The following is a 19,691-nucleotide window of genomic DNA, read 5'->3' on the forward strand; positions in this document are numbered from 1 at the left end:
AACACCAAATTTAACTAATGTGATCATCAAACAATATTGTATTGTGATGTGGATAAAGTTTTTCCACTATGGATGTCCATATGAGAGTCCATATCATACTTCAATATTGTCTTTATAAATTAAGTCATTCCACACTTGTCCATGTCAGAGTGTGCATTAAACTTTGCACATGGGCGGACAGGATATTAGCTTAATTTAGATGACTTAATTAAATAATTTGTAAAAATAGAAGGATTCGATTGGATAAATTAAAAATATATGAAATTGGTTAGAAAATGCGTGAATATATGAGGACCAAAAGTAGATTTTTTTTCCCCTTATTGAACGTATGATGGCATAACAATAAATATGAAAGCGAGTTTCTTTGCCACTAAGCCATTAATGCTGAGTTTGTTCCCTTTTACTGATAGTGTATAGTTGCCAGGAAAAATATGATTATACATGTCTAATGTATTTATAATTTATAACCTATGATTATGAAAGAGAGTTTTTTGTTCATTTGGTCATTGATGCTGCATTTCTTTTTTGTGCACAATCAATGCTATTAAACCTCCAGTCTCATCTAATAATCAATCTACGAATGGTTTTTCAAAATGGTTTATTTTTTCCAGCTGTTTTTAAAGGATTGATGTCTAATTAATTCAAATTGGAAGAAATGCAGCATAGAATGAGAAGGATAGATAAATGTAAATTTATATTTGCAAATGACTAATCAATTTAAATTGGAAGAAATGCAACATAGAATGAGAAGGATAGATAAATGTAAATTTATACTTACAAATGACCTCCTGCAAATAAAAAAAATAAAAAAAAGGATCACGAAAAAGAATGAAAAGTTTACAAATGTATAGTCACAACATAAACCAAATCATGAAATTTTAATACTCATCTTCAGAATTTCAACAATCTATATTCATAATATATAATAACAAGCCTGTTGGTAATTAACAAACTTCAATTTATAAGTTGAACCTCGTAGGGAAAACAAGCCTAACGAAATTGTCTTGAATCAAAAGTTTGCTAAATAATGCAGAAGGTTTTATTTCCTATAACGTGTTATTACGACATTTCGTTTATCAAAAAATAATTTTCAAGGCCATCAAAATATTAGTAAATCTTACAATTGCTCCATAAGTGTAGATAATTTTTGCATAATGTGTTTTTCTTTTTGTTATTTTCAACGTGAGCATTCCTCATGGAAAGCAGCAATGAACATTCCTAAGATTGAAGAAACTAGAAAAGCACGCGCCCCGTCGAGAGAGAGCAGAAGTTGAGCGCCAAGAGATGCGGAAGCGAATCCCATCGCCATCAGATTCATCTCCGCCGTCGCCGTCGCCGTCGCCGTCGCCGTCGCAGTCGCAGTCGCCGCCGCCAGCTCCGCGATGCAAGGTCTCCATCACCACCCGCACCAGCTGCAGCAACACCAGCTAGCGGCTCTCCTCTCCGTCGCCCTCCCCAAGGACGACTCCTCAGCTCCTGCCTCCTCCTCCTCCGCGCCCTCGCCGTCGCCTTCTCCGCCGCCGCCGGGGCCGGCGGCGGGGAAGCCCGCCCCCTCCGCGGAGAGCGACGAGTCCACTCGCCTCGGCGCCATCAGCTCGCTCCACCGGGCGATTCTCTACCCGCCGAACTCCCTCCTCGTAGCTCACTCCGCGGCTTTCCTCTCCCAGGGCCTCTTGCAGCTCCTGTCCGACAAGTAAGAACACTACTCTCTCTCTCTCTCTCTCTCTCTCTCTCTCTCTCTCTCTCTCGTGTAATTGCGTTCGAGAATGATCGTGTGTTTGTGACGTGCAAAATGCGCTTCACGTGGTCGTTCGATTGAAGTTCGAGTTCGTGGTGGATACTTCCTGACTGGCCAATCGTGCGAACAGATGATTTTCTGTGAAAGATATTTGGTTCAGATTTCGCTATGATAGGGCCTTATTCGAGGTGTGGGATGTAGGAGGCAAAGGAACCGAAAGGAGAAATAGGAATTCAAGGAGTTTTTGTTTCGGTTCGACCCTGCGCTGTATTGGGGAGCCCATCGGATCAGCTGACTGTTTCAATCTGTTGGAAAGATCCTTCGAGACCGGTGAAAATTTTTAGAGCCTCGATAAAGCCAATTGAAATCACGTTTTCTTCGTTTGTTTTGTTGCATTCTCTGGTTAGTGAGTTTACATAGTGCTGTAATTGGAGAACAAAAAGATGTGCACTACAACTTTTAGGAAAAAGTCGCTTAGAATATTGTTATGGTTTGGCAATTGCAATAAACTTGTAATGCTAGCTTCAAACAGATTGAGCTTTGAATGAGACCTTGGCAATCTGCCGATGCTTTTGTTTTTTGGCCCTCCTCTGAAATATGATCACGTAGGTTAAATAGATGCAATTGAGGGATTCCTGACCTCCAATGCAATCAGTACTCTTTCCTGAGGCACAAAATCTCTAAGAGATTGAAACATATTGCATGATCTTGATTGATTCATTTCTTTATACAAGAAGTTAGCAGTTTGGGGCCACTGTACTGGACCTCAGGGTTATAGAGGCAATCACTTCAATTAAAAAGCACCAGAGTAACTGATTTCATGTCTTCGTAGACAATGCTGTTTTCTTCAACTTGAGATAAAACTGAGCAAAAGGATTCATATAGCCAACCCCACTTAGTGGGATGAGGCTTAGTCTGTTTCTCTTATCAATGTTGTTGCTCATTTCTCCACCACCTTTCATATTCGATTGATGCATGGTGCAATCTATTAGTTGAAATCATAGCACAGTAGTTTAATCTATAGTAATTTTATCAACTTCCTGAGCAGATCATATTCAGTCAGGCAATTAGCTGCCACAGCATATGGGGCCCTCTGCGCTGTAGTTTGTTCGATTCCTATAACATCAAATGGAAGACAAAACCATGTCATGCTTGGTGCTATGGTGGATAGGTTCATTAGCTGGTCATTACCGTTGCTCAGTAATGTTAATGCTGGAGATGGTACAGCAGAACTGGCACTCGACAGTCTCCGTGAGTTTCTTAACGTTGGGGATGTTAATGGAATTGAAAGATATGCACTACCAATTCTCAAAGCATGCCAACAGCTGCTTGAAGATGAGAGAACCCCCTTGAGTTTATTGCATCGCCTTCTTGGCGTTATTACTCTGATCTCACTGAAGTTTTCTAGATGCTTCCAACCCCATTTTATGGACATTGTGGATCTGCTTCTTGGTTGGGCATTGATACCGGACTTTGGAGAATCAGATAGACGTGTTATTATGGATTGTTTCTTGCAATGCCAAAAGCATTGGGTCAGTAATTTGCAGTTCTCGCTTGGACTAATGTCAAAGTTCCTGGGTGACATGGATGCCCTGCTGCAGGATGGGAGTCTGGGAACTCCACAACAATTTCGAAGACTGCTAGCCCTGCTTTCTTGCTTTTCTACCATCCTGCAGTCCACTGCTTCTGGGTTGTTGGAAGCAAATCTTCTTGGACAAATAAGGGAACCACTTAGCAAGATGCTTCCACAGCTACTAGGCTGTTTATCTTTGCTTGGACAGAGATTTGGATGGTCAAAATGGATCGGGGATTTGTGGAAGTGCTTGACTCTATTGGCAGAAATTTTACGTGAAAATTTCTCCACCTTGTATCCACTTGCCATAGAAACTTTATTCCAGAGCGTGAGAATGAACAATGGTCATTCAGCTACGGGCACTGGAAAATTAAGTTCATTTCAAGTTCACGGAGTCTTAAAGACAAATCTTCAGCTATTATCATTGCAGAAGCTTGGCCTTCTCTCATCATCTGTGCACAAAATACTGCAATTTCATGCCCCGGTATCTCAGCTCCGTTTGCATCCAAATCACGTAGTGACAGCAAGTTGTGCTGCAACTTATGTTTTCTTGCTGCAACATGGTAATAAAGAAGTTGTGCAACAAGCAATGGACTCGTTGTTAGTGGAATTGGACATGCTGAAAGATATGATCAAAAAAGCTTTGGTGCATGGAGATGTTGAAGTCAATGGTCCTCACCAGGAAACCTATTCTAAACTCGAGCTCTTTGCGCTTATTAAGTTTGATTTGAAAGTTCTATTGACTTGTGTCCTTTTAAGTGGAAATGAAAGCTTGATTGATCGACCAGATGTTGCGACCTTGTATCTTCAGAGATCAGAAACATTAGCATGTTTTCTTCTTGAGCATCTGAATCCCTTGAACTTTCCTATTGAGGCCTGCCTTGATTTGCAATTAAGTGTCATGATGGCATTAGAAAGGCTAAGTACGGTCGAGTTCTTGAGCAAATGTGCCATGGGTGATATTTATACTCAGAATCCTTTAGTGGATGTTGCTTCAGAAGACTTCCTTACTGATGCTTCACTAAAGAAACGGCTTTCAGCTATAACTGTGGAGCATCTGAGGAAGTACTGCTGCCTCCTCGTCAAATCTTTGCATGTATCTTCTCCCCTTGCAGTTAAATTAGCCGCCCTAGAGTGGGTGCAGAGATTCTGTGAGCATGTCCTCACAATGACAGAAAATTTGAATGCACGAACCTATTTATTTGATTCATTTATATGTACTGGGGATCTCCGAAATTTGATCTTCTCTGTATTGGATGCTGCATCTGATAAGGAACCCAAAGTGAGGTCCCATGTTGCATTAGTTTTGGAGCTGCTTTTGAAAGCAAGACTATTACATCCCGTTAACTTTTCTTTGATAGCTCAAGCCATCCTAGAAAGACTTGGTGATCCGGAGCCAGACATAAAGACTATTTTCACAAAGCTTCTTTGCCATGTATTGCCTGCAATGGTTTATTCCAGTGGTCTCTATGAGTATGGTACTAGTATTATGAGCAAGCATCTTAAGGGAAACATTTCCAGCTTGCATTGGAAGCAATTATTTGCTCTGAAGCAGTTGCCTCGACAACTTCAAGCTCAACAGCTTGTTTCCATTCTGAGTTACATTTCTCAGAGGTGGAAGGTCCCTTTGTCTTGTTGGGTTCAACGGCTCATCCATAGTTGCCGGAGACTTAGGGACACCTCTCCAAATCAACTAGAGGAAATCGGAAGCTTGGGCACTTGTGGTGCATGGTTAGACATTGAAGTGGACGATAATGTTCTTGAAGAAATTTGTTCCGTGAATGTCCTGGCAGGTGCTTGGTGGGCTATACATGAAGCGGCAAGATATTGTGTTTCGACACGCCTCCGGACAAATCTTGGTGGACCCAGCCAAACATTTGCTGCATTGGAGAGAATGCTCTTGGATGTCGTGCATGTGCTGCAACTTGACAGTGAGCAAAATGATGGTAACCTAAGTATGATAAATACTTCTGGTGCTCATTTGTTGCCTATGAGACTATTATTGGAATTTGTAGAATCCTTAAAAAAAAATGTTTATAATGCCTATGAGGGATCTGCGGTGTTACCATCTGTTACTCGTCAGAGTTCCTTATTTTTCCGGGCTAATAAGAAAGTCTGTGAGGAATGGTTCTCTCGTATATGTGAACCAATGATGAATGCTGGATTGGCGCTAAATTGCCATTATGCTACCATTCAGTACTGTGTCTTGCGATTGCATGAGTTGAGGAGTCTCGTCTCTTCAGCTTTGAAAGAACCGTCCAGGTCACAGATTTCAGAGACTTTCCAGACTATCAGGAGTAGATTTTCTGAAGATATCCTAAGGGTAGTGCACCACATGGCATTGGCTCTGTGTAGGTGCCATGAACCAGAGGCTCTGGTTGGCCTACAAACGTGGGTTTCAATGACTTTTTCTCCATTGCTTGTTGAGGAGAACCAGTTCATGGATCAAAATGCGGCTTTGAGACCCTTAGCATGCATCACTGGGCTTGTATACCAGGCAGAAGGTCAATATGAAAAATCTGCTGCTCACTTTACTCACTTGCTTCAGAATGAGGAATCTCTTAGTTCAATGGGTTCGGCTGGGGTGCAGTTCGCTATTGCACGTATCATTGAGAGTTATTCTGCTCTATCAGATTGGAGAAGTCTAGAGTCCTGGTTGGTGGAATTGCAAATGCTTCGTGCCAGACATGCTGGTAAGAGTTATGCCGGTGCTCTAACAACAGCTGGTAATGAAGTAAATGCTATCCATGCCTTGGCTCATTTTGATGCTGGTGAGCATCAGGCAGCATGGGCCTCCCTTGATTTGACACCAAAAAGTAGCAGTGAGCTCTCACTTGACCCCAAGGTAGCATTGTTAAGGAGTGAACAGATGCTCTTACAGGCAATGCTTCTTCAAGTGGAAGGAAAAATAGAGAAGTTGCCCCTTGAGTTACAGAAGTCCAAACAAATGCTGGAGGAAGCATTGTCTGTTCTGCCTCTCGATGGTTTAACTGATGCAGCAGCATATGCTACACAGTTGCACTGTATCTTGGAATTTGAACGCGGATTTACTCTCAGAGGAGGTCAGGACGAATCCAAACAATTCCAATCGATACTGAGTTCATATATCCATCCAATTCAACATCCTCTTAATCTAGCACACCAAGATTGTTACCCATGGTTAAAGGTTCTCAGGGTATATCGGACCATCTATCCAGCTTCTCCTGTTACAATGAATCTGTGTATGAATTTGTTGCGCTTAGCTCGGAAGCAACAGAACATTATGTTGGCACATCGACTAAAGAGTTATCTTATAGAAAATGTATCGAGATGCTCAGAGGAGAGACTGTGCAATTCTTTAAAATTAAATTTGGAGTATGAGGGAGCCTTGCTAATGTATGCTGAAAAGAAATATGAAGATGCTTTTAGTAGTCTTTGGTCGTTTGTCCGTCCTTGCATGATATCTTCAGCGTTGAAAGTTTCTGATGCCGATGAAAGTATTTTGAAGGCAAAAGCATGTCTGAAACTATCAAACTGGCTACAACGCAAACATTCAGATATATCCCTGGAGATACTATCTGCAAGGATGCAAGCCGACTTTGAGATAACCGATTTTTCTTTTATTGGTAAAGGAGGGCTCTCTTTGAATTCTGAAAACTTAAGCTCTCAAAGAGATGCCAGCCTCATTATTGAAGAAATCATCGGTACAGCTACAAAATTGTCCACCCGTCTTTGCCCATTTATGGGAAAGTCATGGATCTCTTATGGCTCTTGGTGTTTTAATCAAGCCCGGAATTCCCTGCTCAAATCACATGAAACAGCCCTTCATTCATGCTCTTTATCTTCTTTTCTTGTCCCTGAAGTCCAACCTGACAGACTAAAGTTGAATGATGATGAGATGATGAGAGTTGAGTCAATGATTTTGCAACGGGTTAGCAAGCTGGGTCATGCTGTGGGCTTAAAGGATAGAGTGGGAGAAAAGGATGTTTACCTTCTTTCTGCTGAAAATTTGAGCAATGTTAATCTTGTGAAGGCTCTGTTGCAGCAAGTAGTGAACATCATTGAAGTAACGGCAGGGGCACCTGGTGCTGAAGATTCTGCCAGTGACCGCCTTTCTGATTCTGTGGTTTCCAGGTTACGGACATTCTTTCTACATGCAAATATTGGACTGGAAGAGAGAGACATTGTATGTCTTGTTGATGAGTTAGTTGATATTTGGTGGTCTCTGAGGAGAAGAAACGTGTCTCTTTTTGGCTGTGCTGCTCATGGATTCATACAGTATCTTTCCTATGCCTCATCAAATACTTGCAATGGCAAATTGATTGGTTCAGGCTATGAGTCATTGAAACATAAAAGCAGCAGTTACACTTTGAGGGCTACACTGTATGTTCTGCATATTCTTCTAAATTATGGAGTGGAATTGAAAGAAACTCTTGAACCTTCTCTTTCAGCAGTCCCTCTGTTTCCATGGCAGGCAAGTGCTTCTGTGCCAAAGTTTCTTTATTTTTTCAATTAATTGTTTTTTTAAATCCTCTGGATCTTTACAGGAAGTGACGCCTCAATTGTTTGCTCGGTTAAGTTCTCATCCTGAACAAGTAGTTAGAAGACAATTGCAAAGCATATTGATGATGCTGGGGAAGCGTTCACCTTGGTCCATTGTTTATCCTACCCTGGTTGATGTAAATGCCAATGAAGAGAAACCTTCAGAGGAGCTAGAGCATGTATTGGGTTGTCTGGTAATCCATCTTCTTTTGCTGCACTTTTCTGTCATGTGAATAACTCTCTTGGCTAGAAAGTTCCATTACCCATGGTTGTGGAGTAAACAGCAAAGCTTACTATCTCCTGGTCTGATTTGTCTTCTCATTTTAAGAAAAGTGAATTTTATATAAACAGGTGAGAAGGTTATGAATATGGCCTTATCTTGAAGGTAAAAATTATAAAGATGTAATTTTTTTTTAAGCTCTTTAATTGCATTGAAATCTACTAAGGGTTGCAATCTAAAATATGAAAGATATAGTGTCTCTGAAAAGTAATGCTATTCACGATAGCTGAAGAAGGAGTTAGTTCTGCTTATCAAATGCCAGCCTCTCTTTCTGACAGCGTACAAGTTGCTAGACTGAAGCACAGAAATTATCCTTTTGCCAATGTTTTCCTTTATATTTTCCAGCTGAACACCTTGTAGACATCATTGATTTTCTGGATCTGGTTATGGTTACTTATCATTAAGATCATCTAGTAGAGAAATGCTACAAAAGGATGGTTGCATGAGTCCATGCTTTGTAGATCCACCAACAGAAGATTATCTTTTTCGTTTTCTCACTACCCACATGTGGTTTATGCTGCATTTATGCATGAGAAATAGCATGGAAATTCCATGTAAGTGGACAATGCCTTGTTACAAAGCTATTTATAGTAAATTATGTGGCACCGAAAAAGGAAATAAGTGGTAGTTAAGATGTCATCTTACCCTTATGTACTTATCTTTATTAGTTAAGGACTACGTTCAATTTGTGTTAGTTAAGGACTATATTTAATTTGTTACTTTTTGATGAGTCATGAGTGCACTTCTGTAGTGGCTGGTTTGCTCAGTGAAACGGACTCAAGATTATAAATCTTAATGGACAACATCCCTCCAGAAAAATAAAAACCTGGAAAAAGTACCGTAAAATGAGGAGCAAGAAAGTGAACATTCTTGGTGACATTATTACCTTGGGTCCGCACAGGCTACCACCACGTGGTGGTCACTTGACCAGATCTGGAGTTGTGAGCGATGACAAACTCTGTTTTGCTTCCGCAGAGAGCTTTTCTGTAATACAGTCATTGCTTTGTTTAAGTATTAACCTTTGATAGTTACCAATATCTATTTACATGCAGCTAGATCTTCACCCAAGATTGATTCAAGATGTTCAGCTCATGATTAATGAACTTAGCAACGTAACTGTTCTCTGGGAGGAACTCTGGCTTAGCACACTTCATGATCTTCACTCAGGTACTCTTGCCTTTATGGACAAGGCATTTGTTGTGTTGTGTTGTCTAACAGGTCAAGTTTTCTGATCTTTTAAGCATGTTGAGATTTCATGGAGGCTGAAGTTTTCTCTTTTTTCCTTTCCATTCTTTATGAAATCTGATGTACATATGGTTTTTTTAAGTAAAACTCTCTCCAAGATGGAATGTTAATTGGGTCTCTGTTTATGTTTATTCGCTGTTAAGCCAACTTTTCACTAATCTGAGGCCATCCAAAAAATTTTCATGCAGATGTAATGAGGCGCATCCACATTCTGAAAGAGGAGGCTGCACGGATTGCAGAGAATATCACTCTCAGCCTGAGCGAGAAAAGCAAGATAAATGCAGCTAAGTATTCCGCTATGATGGCGCCTGTTATTTTAACCCTTGAACGTCGTCTGGCTTCTACAACCCGAAAACCTGTAACGCCTCATGAAATGAGGTTCCATGAGCAGTATGTCGAGCAACTGAAAAATGCAATTTTGACGTTTAAGAATCCTCCAAAATCTGCTGCTTCACTTGCAGATGCATGGCGGCCATTTGATACCATTGCTGCATCTTTAACATCTTATCAGAGGAAGTCTTCAGTTTCCTTGGGAGAAGTAGCTCCACAACTTGCTCTCTTGTCATCATCTGATGTTCCCTTGCCTGGGCTTGAGAAACTGGTCGCACTATCTGAAGCAGACGGAGGCCTCACTGTTCTTCCCAGTGTTGTAACAATTTCTTCCTTTTCTGAACAAGTAACAATAATATCGACAAAGACTAAACCTAAAAAGATCTACATCATTGGTTCAGATGGTCAAAACTACCCCTATCTGTTGAAAGGAAGGGAAGATTTACGCCTTGATGCCAGAATAATGCAGCTTTTGCATGCTATTGATAGTTTGTTACATTCATCTCGTACGACTCGTAGTCATTTGGTTGGTGTTCGCCATTATTCAGTGACTCCAATCAGTGGTCGGGCCGGTCTTATCCAGTGGGTGGACAATGTGATAAGTGTGTACAGTGTCTACAAGTGTTGGCAAGCCCGAGATCAAGCAGCTGTACTGCCATCTTCTGGCATTGGAAACACAAAAACAGTTGCTCCACCTGTTCCACGTCCAAGTGATATGTTTTATGGTAAGATCATCCCAGCACTCAAAGAAAAAGGCATAAGGAGAGTAATATCTCGAAAAGACTGGCCTCATGAAGTCAAGCGTAAAGTTCTTATGGATCTTATGCAAGAAGTTCCTCGGCAACTTTTGTATCAGGAGTTGTGGTGTGCTAGTGAAGGATTCAAGGCATTCAATTCAAAGCTGAAAAGGTGTGATTCCATTTCCTGGTAGTAGTTTGCTCTCGGTGGTGAAGTGTTTGTCCTATAGTTAAATTGGTAGTCTGATGCTGCTAATACTGTAGTTGTGGACACCAACATTTCTCATTATCACTTGAAAACATTATTGCTATTCAATTGCAAGTTGTAACATGGCCTATGATGCATTCCCCCCCCCAAAAAAAAAAAACTTGCAGGTACTCTGGAAGTGTTGCAGCTATGAGCATGGTCGGCCACATTCTTGGTCTTGGAGATAGACATCTAGATAATATTCTGGTGGATTTCCGTAGTGGAGATATACTTCATATTGATTACAATATATGCTTTGATAAAGGGCTGAGACTCAAGATCCCAGAAATCGTTCCTTTCCGATTAACACAGATGATTGAAGCAGCTTTAGGGTTGACTGGAGTAGAAGGGGTTTTTAAAGCCAACTGTGAAGCAGTTCTTGGTGTCCTGAGGAAAAATAAAGACATACTCCTGATGCTACTAGAGGTTTTTGTCTGGGATCCACTTGTAGAATGGACTAGGGGAGACTTTCACGATGATGCAGCAATTGGCGGTGAAGAGAGAAAGGGCATGGAGTTGGCTGTGAGCTTAAGCTTGTTTGCATCTCGAGTGCAAGAAATTCGTGTTCCACTGCAGGTACTTATCAATTCAGACTCAGCTTGTGTTTCTGTTTCAGAAGTAAAGTTTAGGCAAATTAATTTAAGAAACTAGCCTTTTTACCTGCTTGATGCACTTGATTCTCAAAATATGGTTTACTGATCCCATATTTCTTCCAAAAATAGTATTATTTCTCGAGAGATGTATGCTAAATTTGTGGAAGAAATCTGGAGTACTTTATGAACAAAATTTAACATACAATAAACGGTAACTATAGGCTGAGTTTAATTTGGATACATTATGATGAAACTATCTATGGAGACTATGAGTAGCATTGTGTTCAGTATTAAGTGGATTAAAGAGTGTCATTTAATGTCTTAATAGTGATAAGAACCTGTTTGTCATTAGAACAAGAATAAATAACTAACTTTTGTGGTTGTGAGGTGTGCCTCAACCGCTTATTGCATCATTTCTACTCACTTCTATTTTTCCCTTTTTAGAATATACAATTGATACTGGACGGTTGATAAAAAATAATTCTAATTTTAGACTGCTTCTTATTTACCGATTCATGAGTTGTTATTTTCTTGGGGTCATTGCTGAACCTGTCTTTCAGTTGGCATGACCGAAGTGAGTGGTGTTTTACCTTGTGCACTTTGTCATAAAGCTGATTAGAGAACCCGCAGCAAGTAGCAAGAGAGAAAGAAGAAAGAGAGAAGGAATAGAGAGGAGGAGAAGAAGAAGGAGAACATAAAAGACACAAATAGGGGGCTGTTGGTTTCTGTGTAACAGAAGCCCTACACCCATTGTGTTTATATTAAATATAAATTGTATATGACCATAGTACCCTTATGTAAGTAAAAAAAAGGAATAAAACTCAGAAAATAAAAAATAACTCAATTAAAGTAGTGTAACACACTTCAATGCGTAGTGCTCCTCACACTATGCACTGTGTTTATCACAATACTATATGGAATTAGCTGTTTGTATGACCACTGGCTGACACTAATATCTGAAAATAATTGATATTTTGTGTCATTTTCTTCAGGAACATCATGATCTGTTAATATCTTCCTTGCCAGCTGTTGAATCTGCCCTTGAGGTATGAAAATCGACTGCCTGGAAATTTTGGTACTTCGAGTGGAAATGTGTCTTGAATGATATTTCTTTGCTGACATTGTTAATTATTTACCAGAGGTTTTCTGATGTGCTCAACAAATATGAGATTGTTTCTGCCCTATTCTGTCGAGCTGATCAAGAGCGTTCTAACCTGATTCTACATGAGACATCTGCAAAGTCAATCGTTGCTGAAGCAACTTGTAATTCAGACAAACTCCGTGCTTCTTTTGAAATTCAGGCTCGTGAGTTTTCTCAAGCAAAAGCTTTGGTAGCTGAAAAAGCTCAAGAGGCAACAAGCTGGATTGAGCAACATGGAAGGATCATTGATGCTCTTAGGGGCAATCTGATACCAGAAATAAATGCCTGGAATAATCTAAGTAGTCTTGGAGAAGCTTTGTCCCTTTCATCAGCAGTCCTGGTGGCTGGGGTGCCACTTACTGTCGTTCCAGAGCCAACACAAGTACAGTGCACTGATTTAGATAGGGAACTCTCTAAGCTTGTAGCTGAGTTAGATCATGGTGTGTCATCATCTCTCACTGCAATTCAGGTTTACTCTCTAGCTTTGCAGAGAATTCTTCCTCTAAATTACCTCACGACCAGCACGGTGTATAGCTGGGCACAAATTTTGCAGTTATGTTCAGGTTTTCTTACATCTGATATCATATCCATTGCCCGAAGACAGGCTGCTGAATTGATATCTAAGCTACTAAATGATTCTCGTGATTCAGTCAAACATGCTCATGATGACATGTGTCTAAAAGTCGGTAAGTATGCCTTTGAGATAGGGAAAGTTGAAGATGAGTGTGCTGAGCTAGAGAACTCTGTTGGCTCTGAGGCTGAATCTAAAGCTAAGGACCGTCTTCTTTCTAGTTTCATGAAATACATGCAATCTGCCACTGTAGAAAAGAAAGGTGATTTACATTCACTGGTTTATCATGGTCAGTCTGAGTATGATGACACAAACATGGCAAGGTATCATAGCCAGTTAGCAGAGAAAAAAGAGAAGGCCTTTTATGTGTTGAACTTAGCTGTTACATCTATTTATGATGATGTGAAAAAGAGGATTGTTGATATGGCTGATGCCAACGGAAAAGGGAATGGCAATAGGTCTCTGGATGATTCCTCATCTTTGATTGTTGAACTTGAAGAGCTAGTAGAGAAGTGCTCAGTCATTACTGAATTCGTGAATGATCTACGGCAGTTTGCTGACTGGGATGTTCCTTGCAGTGACACAAGTATGGAAAGTCGAGAACTTTTTCCTGAAGAAAACTGGGCATCAATTTTCAAAAGCACTGTTGTTTCCTGTAAAAGCTTGGTCGATCAATTGTCTGATGTTTTACCAGATGTGATCAGAAATGCTGTTACATTCAATTCAGAGTTTGCAGATGTATTTGGATCAGTCTCACAAGTTCGTGGCACTATTGATTCTGCACTCGAGCAGCTATTGGAGGTTGAAATGGAGCGGGGAACTGTCATTGAACTTGAGCGGAATTACTTTGTTAAGGTAGCCCTCATCACTGAGCAGCAGTTGGCCCTTGAAGAAGCGGCTCTTAAGGGTAGGGATCATCTTTCCTGGGAAGAGGCTGAAGAATTAGCATCTCAGGAAGAATCTTGTAGGGCACAACTTGACAAACTCCACCAATCCTGGAACCAGAGGGACAGACGTACTTCTTCTCTCATTAAGAGAGAAACAGATGTTGAAAGTGTCTTGAGTTCATGTCAACGTCATTATCAGTCTTTAATGAATGCTGAAGAGGAAATAGACTCACTTGCTTTAAGAGGCAAAGCACTTTTGTCCACATTAGTCAATCCCTTCCTTGAATTAGAATCACTGGACAAAGTTCTGTCTTCAGATGGTGCTTCTTCTTTGCATGCAGGCATTAGGGATCCTAATTTAGCAGAACGTATAAGTTCTGGGCAAGTGTTATCTGAGAAGGTCTGGAAGTTTGGTGGTTCTGTGAAGAAAAATGCCTTCTTTATTTGGAAAGTATGTGTTCTGGATTCATTTCTTGATGTATGCACCCATGAGGTGGCTTCGTCCATGGACCAAAGGTTAGGTTTTGACCAGCTTGTCAATGCTGCGAGGAAAAAGCTTGTGCTTCGGCTCGAGAAACATATTAGCCATTACCTGAGAGATCGTATGCTGCCTATATTTAGGGCATGGTTAGAGAAAACGAATGACCATTCTAAGCAACTGAATGGGTCAGGGAAGGAATTAGTCTTTGAGCAGTCGCACAAAGACCTTGGGGCCGTTAAAAAGGTCCAGCTTATGCTTGAAGAATACTGCAATGCACATGAAACTGCTCGTGCTGCGAGATCGGCAGCATCCCTTATGAAAAGGCAGGTACATGAGCTCAAAGAGAACGTAAAGAAGGACTGCATAGAGATTGTTCAGATGGAATGGATGCATGATGTTCTATTGACCCCCTCGCCTAATAGCCGGATCACATTGCATAAATTGCTAGCCAGCGGTGACAACCTGCAACAAATTATTCTAAATCTCAACAGGCAAAGACTGTTGGAAGTAATGCAATCTGCTGTATCCAGAATAGCTCGGACAATTGAGGGTCTGCAAACTGTTGAAAGAACTTCCCTTGCTGCAGAAGGACAGTTGGAAAGGGCAATGGGATGGGCATGTGGTGGTAGCTCTTCCAGTCTTGCTGGAAATAGTTCCAGTAAAATATCAAAAATTCCTCCTGAGTTCCACGAGCATTTAACGAGGAGGCGGCAATTGTTGTGGGATGCAAGGGAGAAAGCATCGGAAATAATCAAAATTTGCATGTCTATACTGGAATTTGAAGCATCTAGAGATGGCGTTTTCTGGGTTCCTGGAGGAGAACATCCATTGAGGACGAGCAATGATTGCAGAGCATGGCAACAAGCAAACTTAAGTGCTTTGACAAGATTGGATGTCACTTATCATTCTTTCACACGTACATGACTGTGTCATCTTTCTGTACATGACCTGAAATTTTAGCTATAATTGCATTGTGAAGGATGATGCTTTCTGTATTTGTTGCTCAGGTATTGAACAAGAATGGAAGCTTGCACAAAGCAGCATGGAAGCTGCTTCAAATGGTTTATTTTCTGCCACCAATGAGCTTTGCATTGCTTCTCTCAAAGCAAAGTCAGCTTCAGGTTTTGTGTGTTTCCTTCTGTTGAATTAGTCACACCTTTTCTTTTCTTTTTTTTTTTTTTTTGGGGGGTGGGGGTCGAATAGTCACATCCTTTTTATTCAAGTACTACATAATATATTTTCTTCCTTTGCAGAAGAGTTGCAGAAAACCATACTTGCCATGAGGGACTGTGCATATGAAGCCAGCATTGCACTATCTGCATATGGTCAAGTGTCGAGGGGCCATACAGCTTTGACATCAGAGTGCGGTTCCATGCTTGAGGAGGTTTGATGCTTGGTTCATTTGATACTTCCAATTACAGCTTATTAACTGGTTATTTTAATCAGTTGAGCGATTTTTTAAAAATGAAAACTGTCAGTTCAAAGCATATTTGCTTATAGTGGTTGATACAATAAGAGTGTGATGAAGATTAGCATTTAAATTTTTTAGAACACTAATAAAATGATAATGAGACGTCTGCTCCTAATTTCCAGCCAGTGAAATTTTCTTGTGTACTGCATTCGTAGCTGATCGCAACTTATTGCTGTTGTAATCAAGACATCTTCTCAATTCTTCATGTGGCCACTGATCTTTGAATTTCTCTTTAGGTTCTGGCAATAACTGAAGATCTACATGATGTACACAGTCTAGGAAAGGAAGCTGCATCAATGCACCATTCTCTAGTGGAAGGCCTTATGAAGGTTTTTCTTGACACCCTATGCTTTTTTTTTTTCCCATTTACTCTTTTCCTTTGAGATCGGGGAACAGAATCTGTAAATGATGAAATGGCTTGTCTCTTCACATACTTTTTATTTTTCTGTGGGGGAACAGGCAAATGCAATCCTTTTGCCACTTGAATCGATTTTGTCCAAAGATGTGACTGCCATGACTGATGCTATAGCAATGGAAAGAGAGAGCAAAATTGAAATATCGCCCATTCATGGACAAGCCATATATCAGTCTTATCGTACAAGAGTTGGGGAAGCTAGTCAAGCCCTGAAGCCATTGTTACCAGCACTTACATCATCTGTGAAGGGACTTCTCTCTCTCCTGACCAAGCTTGCACGGACTGCAAGTCTTCATGCGGGAAATCTCCATAAGGTAAAGTTTGTTTGATCAGCTAGGTTTGTGACCTTTTTAACTCTTTCCTGCCATTTATTGCAATTACCACTTGACCTAAGTAAGCGTCAACTTGCATTCTGTCCAGGCGCTTGAAGGTGCAGGAGAAAGTCAGGAAGAAAATTTACTGGCAACTGATTTGTCGAGGCCGAATTTTTCAGGCAATGCCTCTTCCTTCAATGACAGGGAGGGGGAACTATCAGCACCTGATGAGGAAATCACGCAGGATTTTGTGAGCCTTGCTGGACTTTCTTTGCAAGATAAAGGATGGGTATCTCCACCAGACAGCATTTGCACTAGCAGTTTGGGATCCAGTGTTTCCTCACCTGAAGCAAGTATTGCAGATAGTTTAAATGACCCAGCAGAAGAGATCAACTCTAGCTGCAGAGATGATGGGGCTACATGTACAGATCCTTCATCCCAAAGTGACCCCCCTCAAATCACTGAAATTACACATGAAGGGGCCAAATATAGCCAGAGTATTCCTGTAATGCCACTTACAGGTGGCACAACTGAGCAACCCAATGATGGGGCATCCACAAGAGATCAAGATATAGCTTTCCCTGTTTACACTTCAGACACCTTGAATAAGGAAACAGAGCTGGAGAATAGAGGTAAAAATAAGGTGCCCTCATCCCGAAATATCATTGATGATGGATGTAGTGAAGCTCCTAATCCCAATGGCCATGCTGGTGGTCGAGTTACTAGGGGTAAGTATTGTATCTTTGTACTTTCAACTTTTTCTTAGATGTCTTTATGGTGGTTTTTAAGTTCTTATCCTCGTCTGAGTCTTTTTCAGTCGGCATGTCCTGGCTGTAACTGGGGGACTAAAGGACTTGGGCCTGAATATTTTTCTTTTTTAACTTCCAATCACAATCTTTGTCAGCGATGGCTGAACTGAAACCTGGATCCAGGCCCAACCCTGAAAGATTGGATTTTAGTTGTGTCAACCAGTGACTCTTGAAATCACAAGGTTATGTTTGACGTATAATGTCATAAATGAACGAACCTTACAACTGCATTTCAGCAGGAATTTTATTTCTTCGACAGCAACTACAGTTTTGTTTGATGTGCCTGACCCAATTTTTCAGCCTATATTCTGTTGTTAACCACGAGAATTTGGGCATATGCAAATACATAACGGTGAAAGGGACTGGATTCCTTTTCACCCACCTTCTACCAGAATAATTTTCTTTTATGAGTTTGTGGTGGTAAAGAAATGGATGCTAGAAGGTTGCAGCTATCAGGGCTCATACTAGTTCGCAAAAGTTCAATGTGTTACCGTTTGGCTTATTCCATGATTAACTAATGTTCTTTGTCTAATATTCTAATCAGTTGAATTTTCTTCTTTCATTTCTGGAAATGTTGATCTAATAATACTTCTCAGGTTCTCTGTTACTGTTTTTTTATGTCTAGTATTTTATCAATATATATATATATTGGGTCATAATCTTATTTTTTACATTCTCGATCATCTGTAGGTAAAAATGCTTTTGCATTGTCAGTACTGAGGCGCATAGAGATGAAACTAGATGGCCGAGATATTGATGAAACCAGGTAAATTTCTATCGATTCTTCATACTTTGTGTTAATTTTGTAATAACAGCAATATATTTTATTCTCAGAGAATTGAACACAGCGGAGCAGGTGGATTATCTAATTAAGCAAGCTACTAGCGTGGAAAACCTTTGCAACATGTATGAAGGGTGGACACCATGGATTTGAGTTTGTGACAACAGCAATTTGGATGGGATTTGAGAGCTGCATTCTCAGAACATCACATGGTGCAATGTGCAGCACATTGCATTTGCATGCAAATTCCAACTCCTGAAGTCAATGGAGCCAAAATCGATTCGAGCTACACTGGGAATAAGCAAATGGTATGTCAAAGTGCCAGTCAAACTTGTCTTGAATCTCGCTGTGTCTGGTGAATGAGCTGCAGCGCGTTGATTGCCAGGTCAATTTGGCACTTTGGTTTGGGCTCTGGCTTGGAGTATAATTTCTGTCCAGCCCTGCTTGAGACATATAGCTCCAAAATACTTGAACTCGCATCAAGAGACACCATGTGGTGGGAGTGCTTTACACCTCTCCTCGCTCCTAGGGAACAGGTGGTCTCTCAGTTCAGAGTCTCACACTGGGGAAGTTCTCGTCTGGTTTTTCTTCTTTTGATGATGATGGCAATACAAGGACTTGAAGAAGAAGAGCCATTTAATTTTCTAGCTCCATCAGCTTTATCATTCTGTAGCCGGAGGAGCCTTCCAAGTTCTTGATGGGTTTATAGAGTTGGAAAGATTGACAGCTTTGGACGCTCACACCACATGCTGCGAAGGCTAATCCGTGGGCTGGAGAGTGATGGTCGGGGCATTTTCAGTGGGAATGCAGGCCAAAAGAAGGAAAACTGTTTCCGGGAAAAATTCATTGTATCACACAGGAACGTTTGCTGCCCATTAGGAGATTTGTGGGGTTTAGGCTGGTCCATACTTCCCTCCAACTTCAAGACAATCTCTCTTGTTCAGTAAAATGGGTGATAGCTGCATGTCGAGCACTCAGTGACCGAGTTATGAGCAACTGGAGTGTGTTACCTATTTTGTAGTCGAACTATGTTCTTTCTAAACTGTCGCCTTATTGGATGAACTTGTTCCCGCCTGTTGAATCATCTTATCAGATATTTTGAATAGAAAGTTAGCTTAATACAATCCGCAGTGATGGCATAGGGTTGTTAATAGATTCTTATCCTGCCGTCCTGCAATTGTTGATTGTGATGCTAACACCTTCCTCTCGTGGGGTATCCGGTGGTTGGAAAAGATTATCAATCCACCATCGAGAAATGGATCGATTCTCTTATTTTTTTCAGATTATTTCACTCATGCATTTACTCTTCCTCTTGATCCCATAACAATAGTTCGAATCAAACAAAATTGCCCAAATTACTAAAAACTAAAATAAGAAAATTGCCATATCTTTTCAAGCATTCATTTGGCTCTATCACTTGAAATAGCAACTAAATTCAATTCGAGTATGATGGCATGTCTCACTTCTTGTTTAATAAATGAAATCTAACACCCATTTTTTCTTCTCTTTATTTATATAATTAGATAACGAACAAGTATTGAGGGAGTTTTATAAAGT

General features: G+C 40.6%; 1 protein-coding gene across 2 annotated transcripts; it reads left to right on the forward strand.

The window, feature by feature from the left end:
* The first annotated feature begins 1,287 nt into the window (after positions 1-1,287).
* LOC104420534 lies at positions 1,288-19,415 on the forward strand. Of its 2 annotated transcripts, XR_005546556.1 has the most exons (16): positions 1,288-1,693; positions 2,787-7,764; positions 7,838-8,026; positions 9,165-9,279; positions 9,546-10,596; positions 10,800-11,247; positions 12,257-12,310; positions 12,404-15,260; positions 15,352-15,465; positions 15,598-15,728; positions 16,052-16,144; positions 16,275-16,544; positions 16,651-17,272; positions 18,044-18,119; positions 18,188-18,442; positions 18,520-19,415. XR_005546556.1 is itself a non-coding variant. In XM_039301930.1 (15 exons), the coding sequence occupies exons 1-15, from the start codon at positions 1,383-1,385 to the stop codon at positions 18,285-18,287; spliced, it is 11,409 nt and encodes a 3,802-aa protein (XP_039157864.1). In that variant the 5' UTR covers positions 1,288-1,382; the 3' UTR covers positions 18,288-19,415. The 2 variants fall into 2 exon arrangements, 1 of the variants encoding a protein (XP_039157864.1); XM_039301930.1 differs by having other exon boundaries at positions 18,188-19,415.
* The last annotated feature ends 276 nt before the right edge of the window (positions 19,416-19,691 follow it).

The sequence above is a fragment of the Eucalyptus grandis genome, chromosome 9, assembly GCF_016545825.1.
Source record: "Eucalyptus grandis isolate ANBG69807.140 chromosome 9, ASM1654582v1, whole genome shotgun sequence".
NCBI classification, from domain to species: Eukaryota; Viridiplantae; Streptophyta; class Magnoliopsida; order Myrtales; family Myrtaceae; genus Eucalyptus; species Eucalyptus grandis.

Excerpts from the sequence above, each read along its gene's own strand:
- LOC104420534 (XM_039301930.1), top strand. The coding sequence starts at position 1,383 with ATGCAAGGTCTCCATCACCACCCGCACCAGCTGCAGCAACACCAGCTA. Across the intron at positions 16,145-16,274 it reads TAGTGGAAGGCCTTATGAAG|GCAAATGCAATCCTTTTGCC; the intron begins GTTTTTCTTGAC and ends GTGGGGGAACAG. Across the intron at positions 18,120-18,187 it reads CGAGATATTGATGAAACCAG|AGAATTGAACACAGCGGAGC; the intron begins GTAAATTTCTAT and ends TTTTATTCTCAG.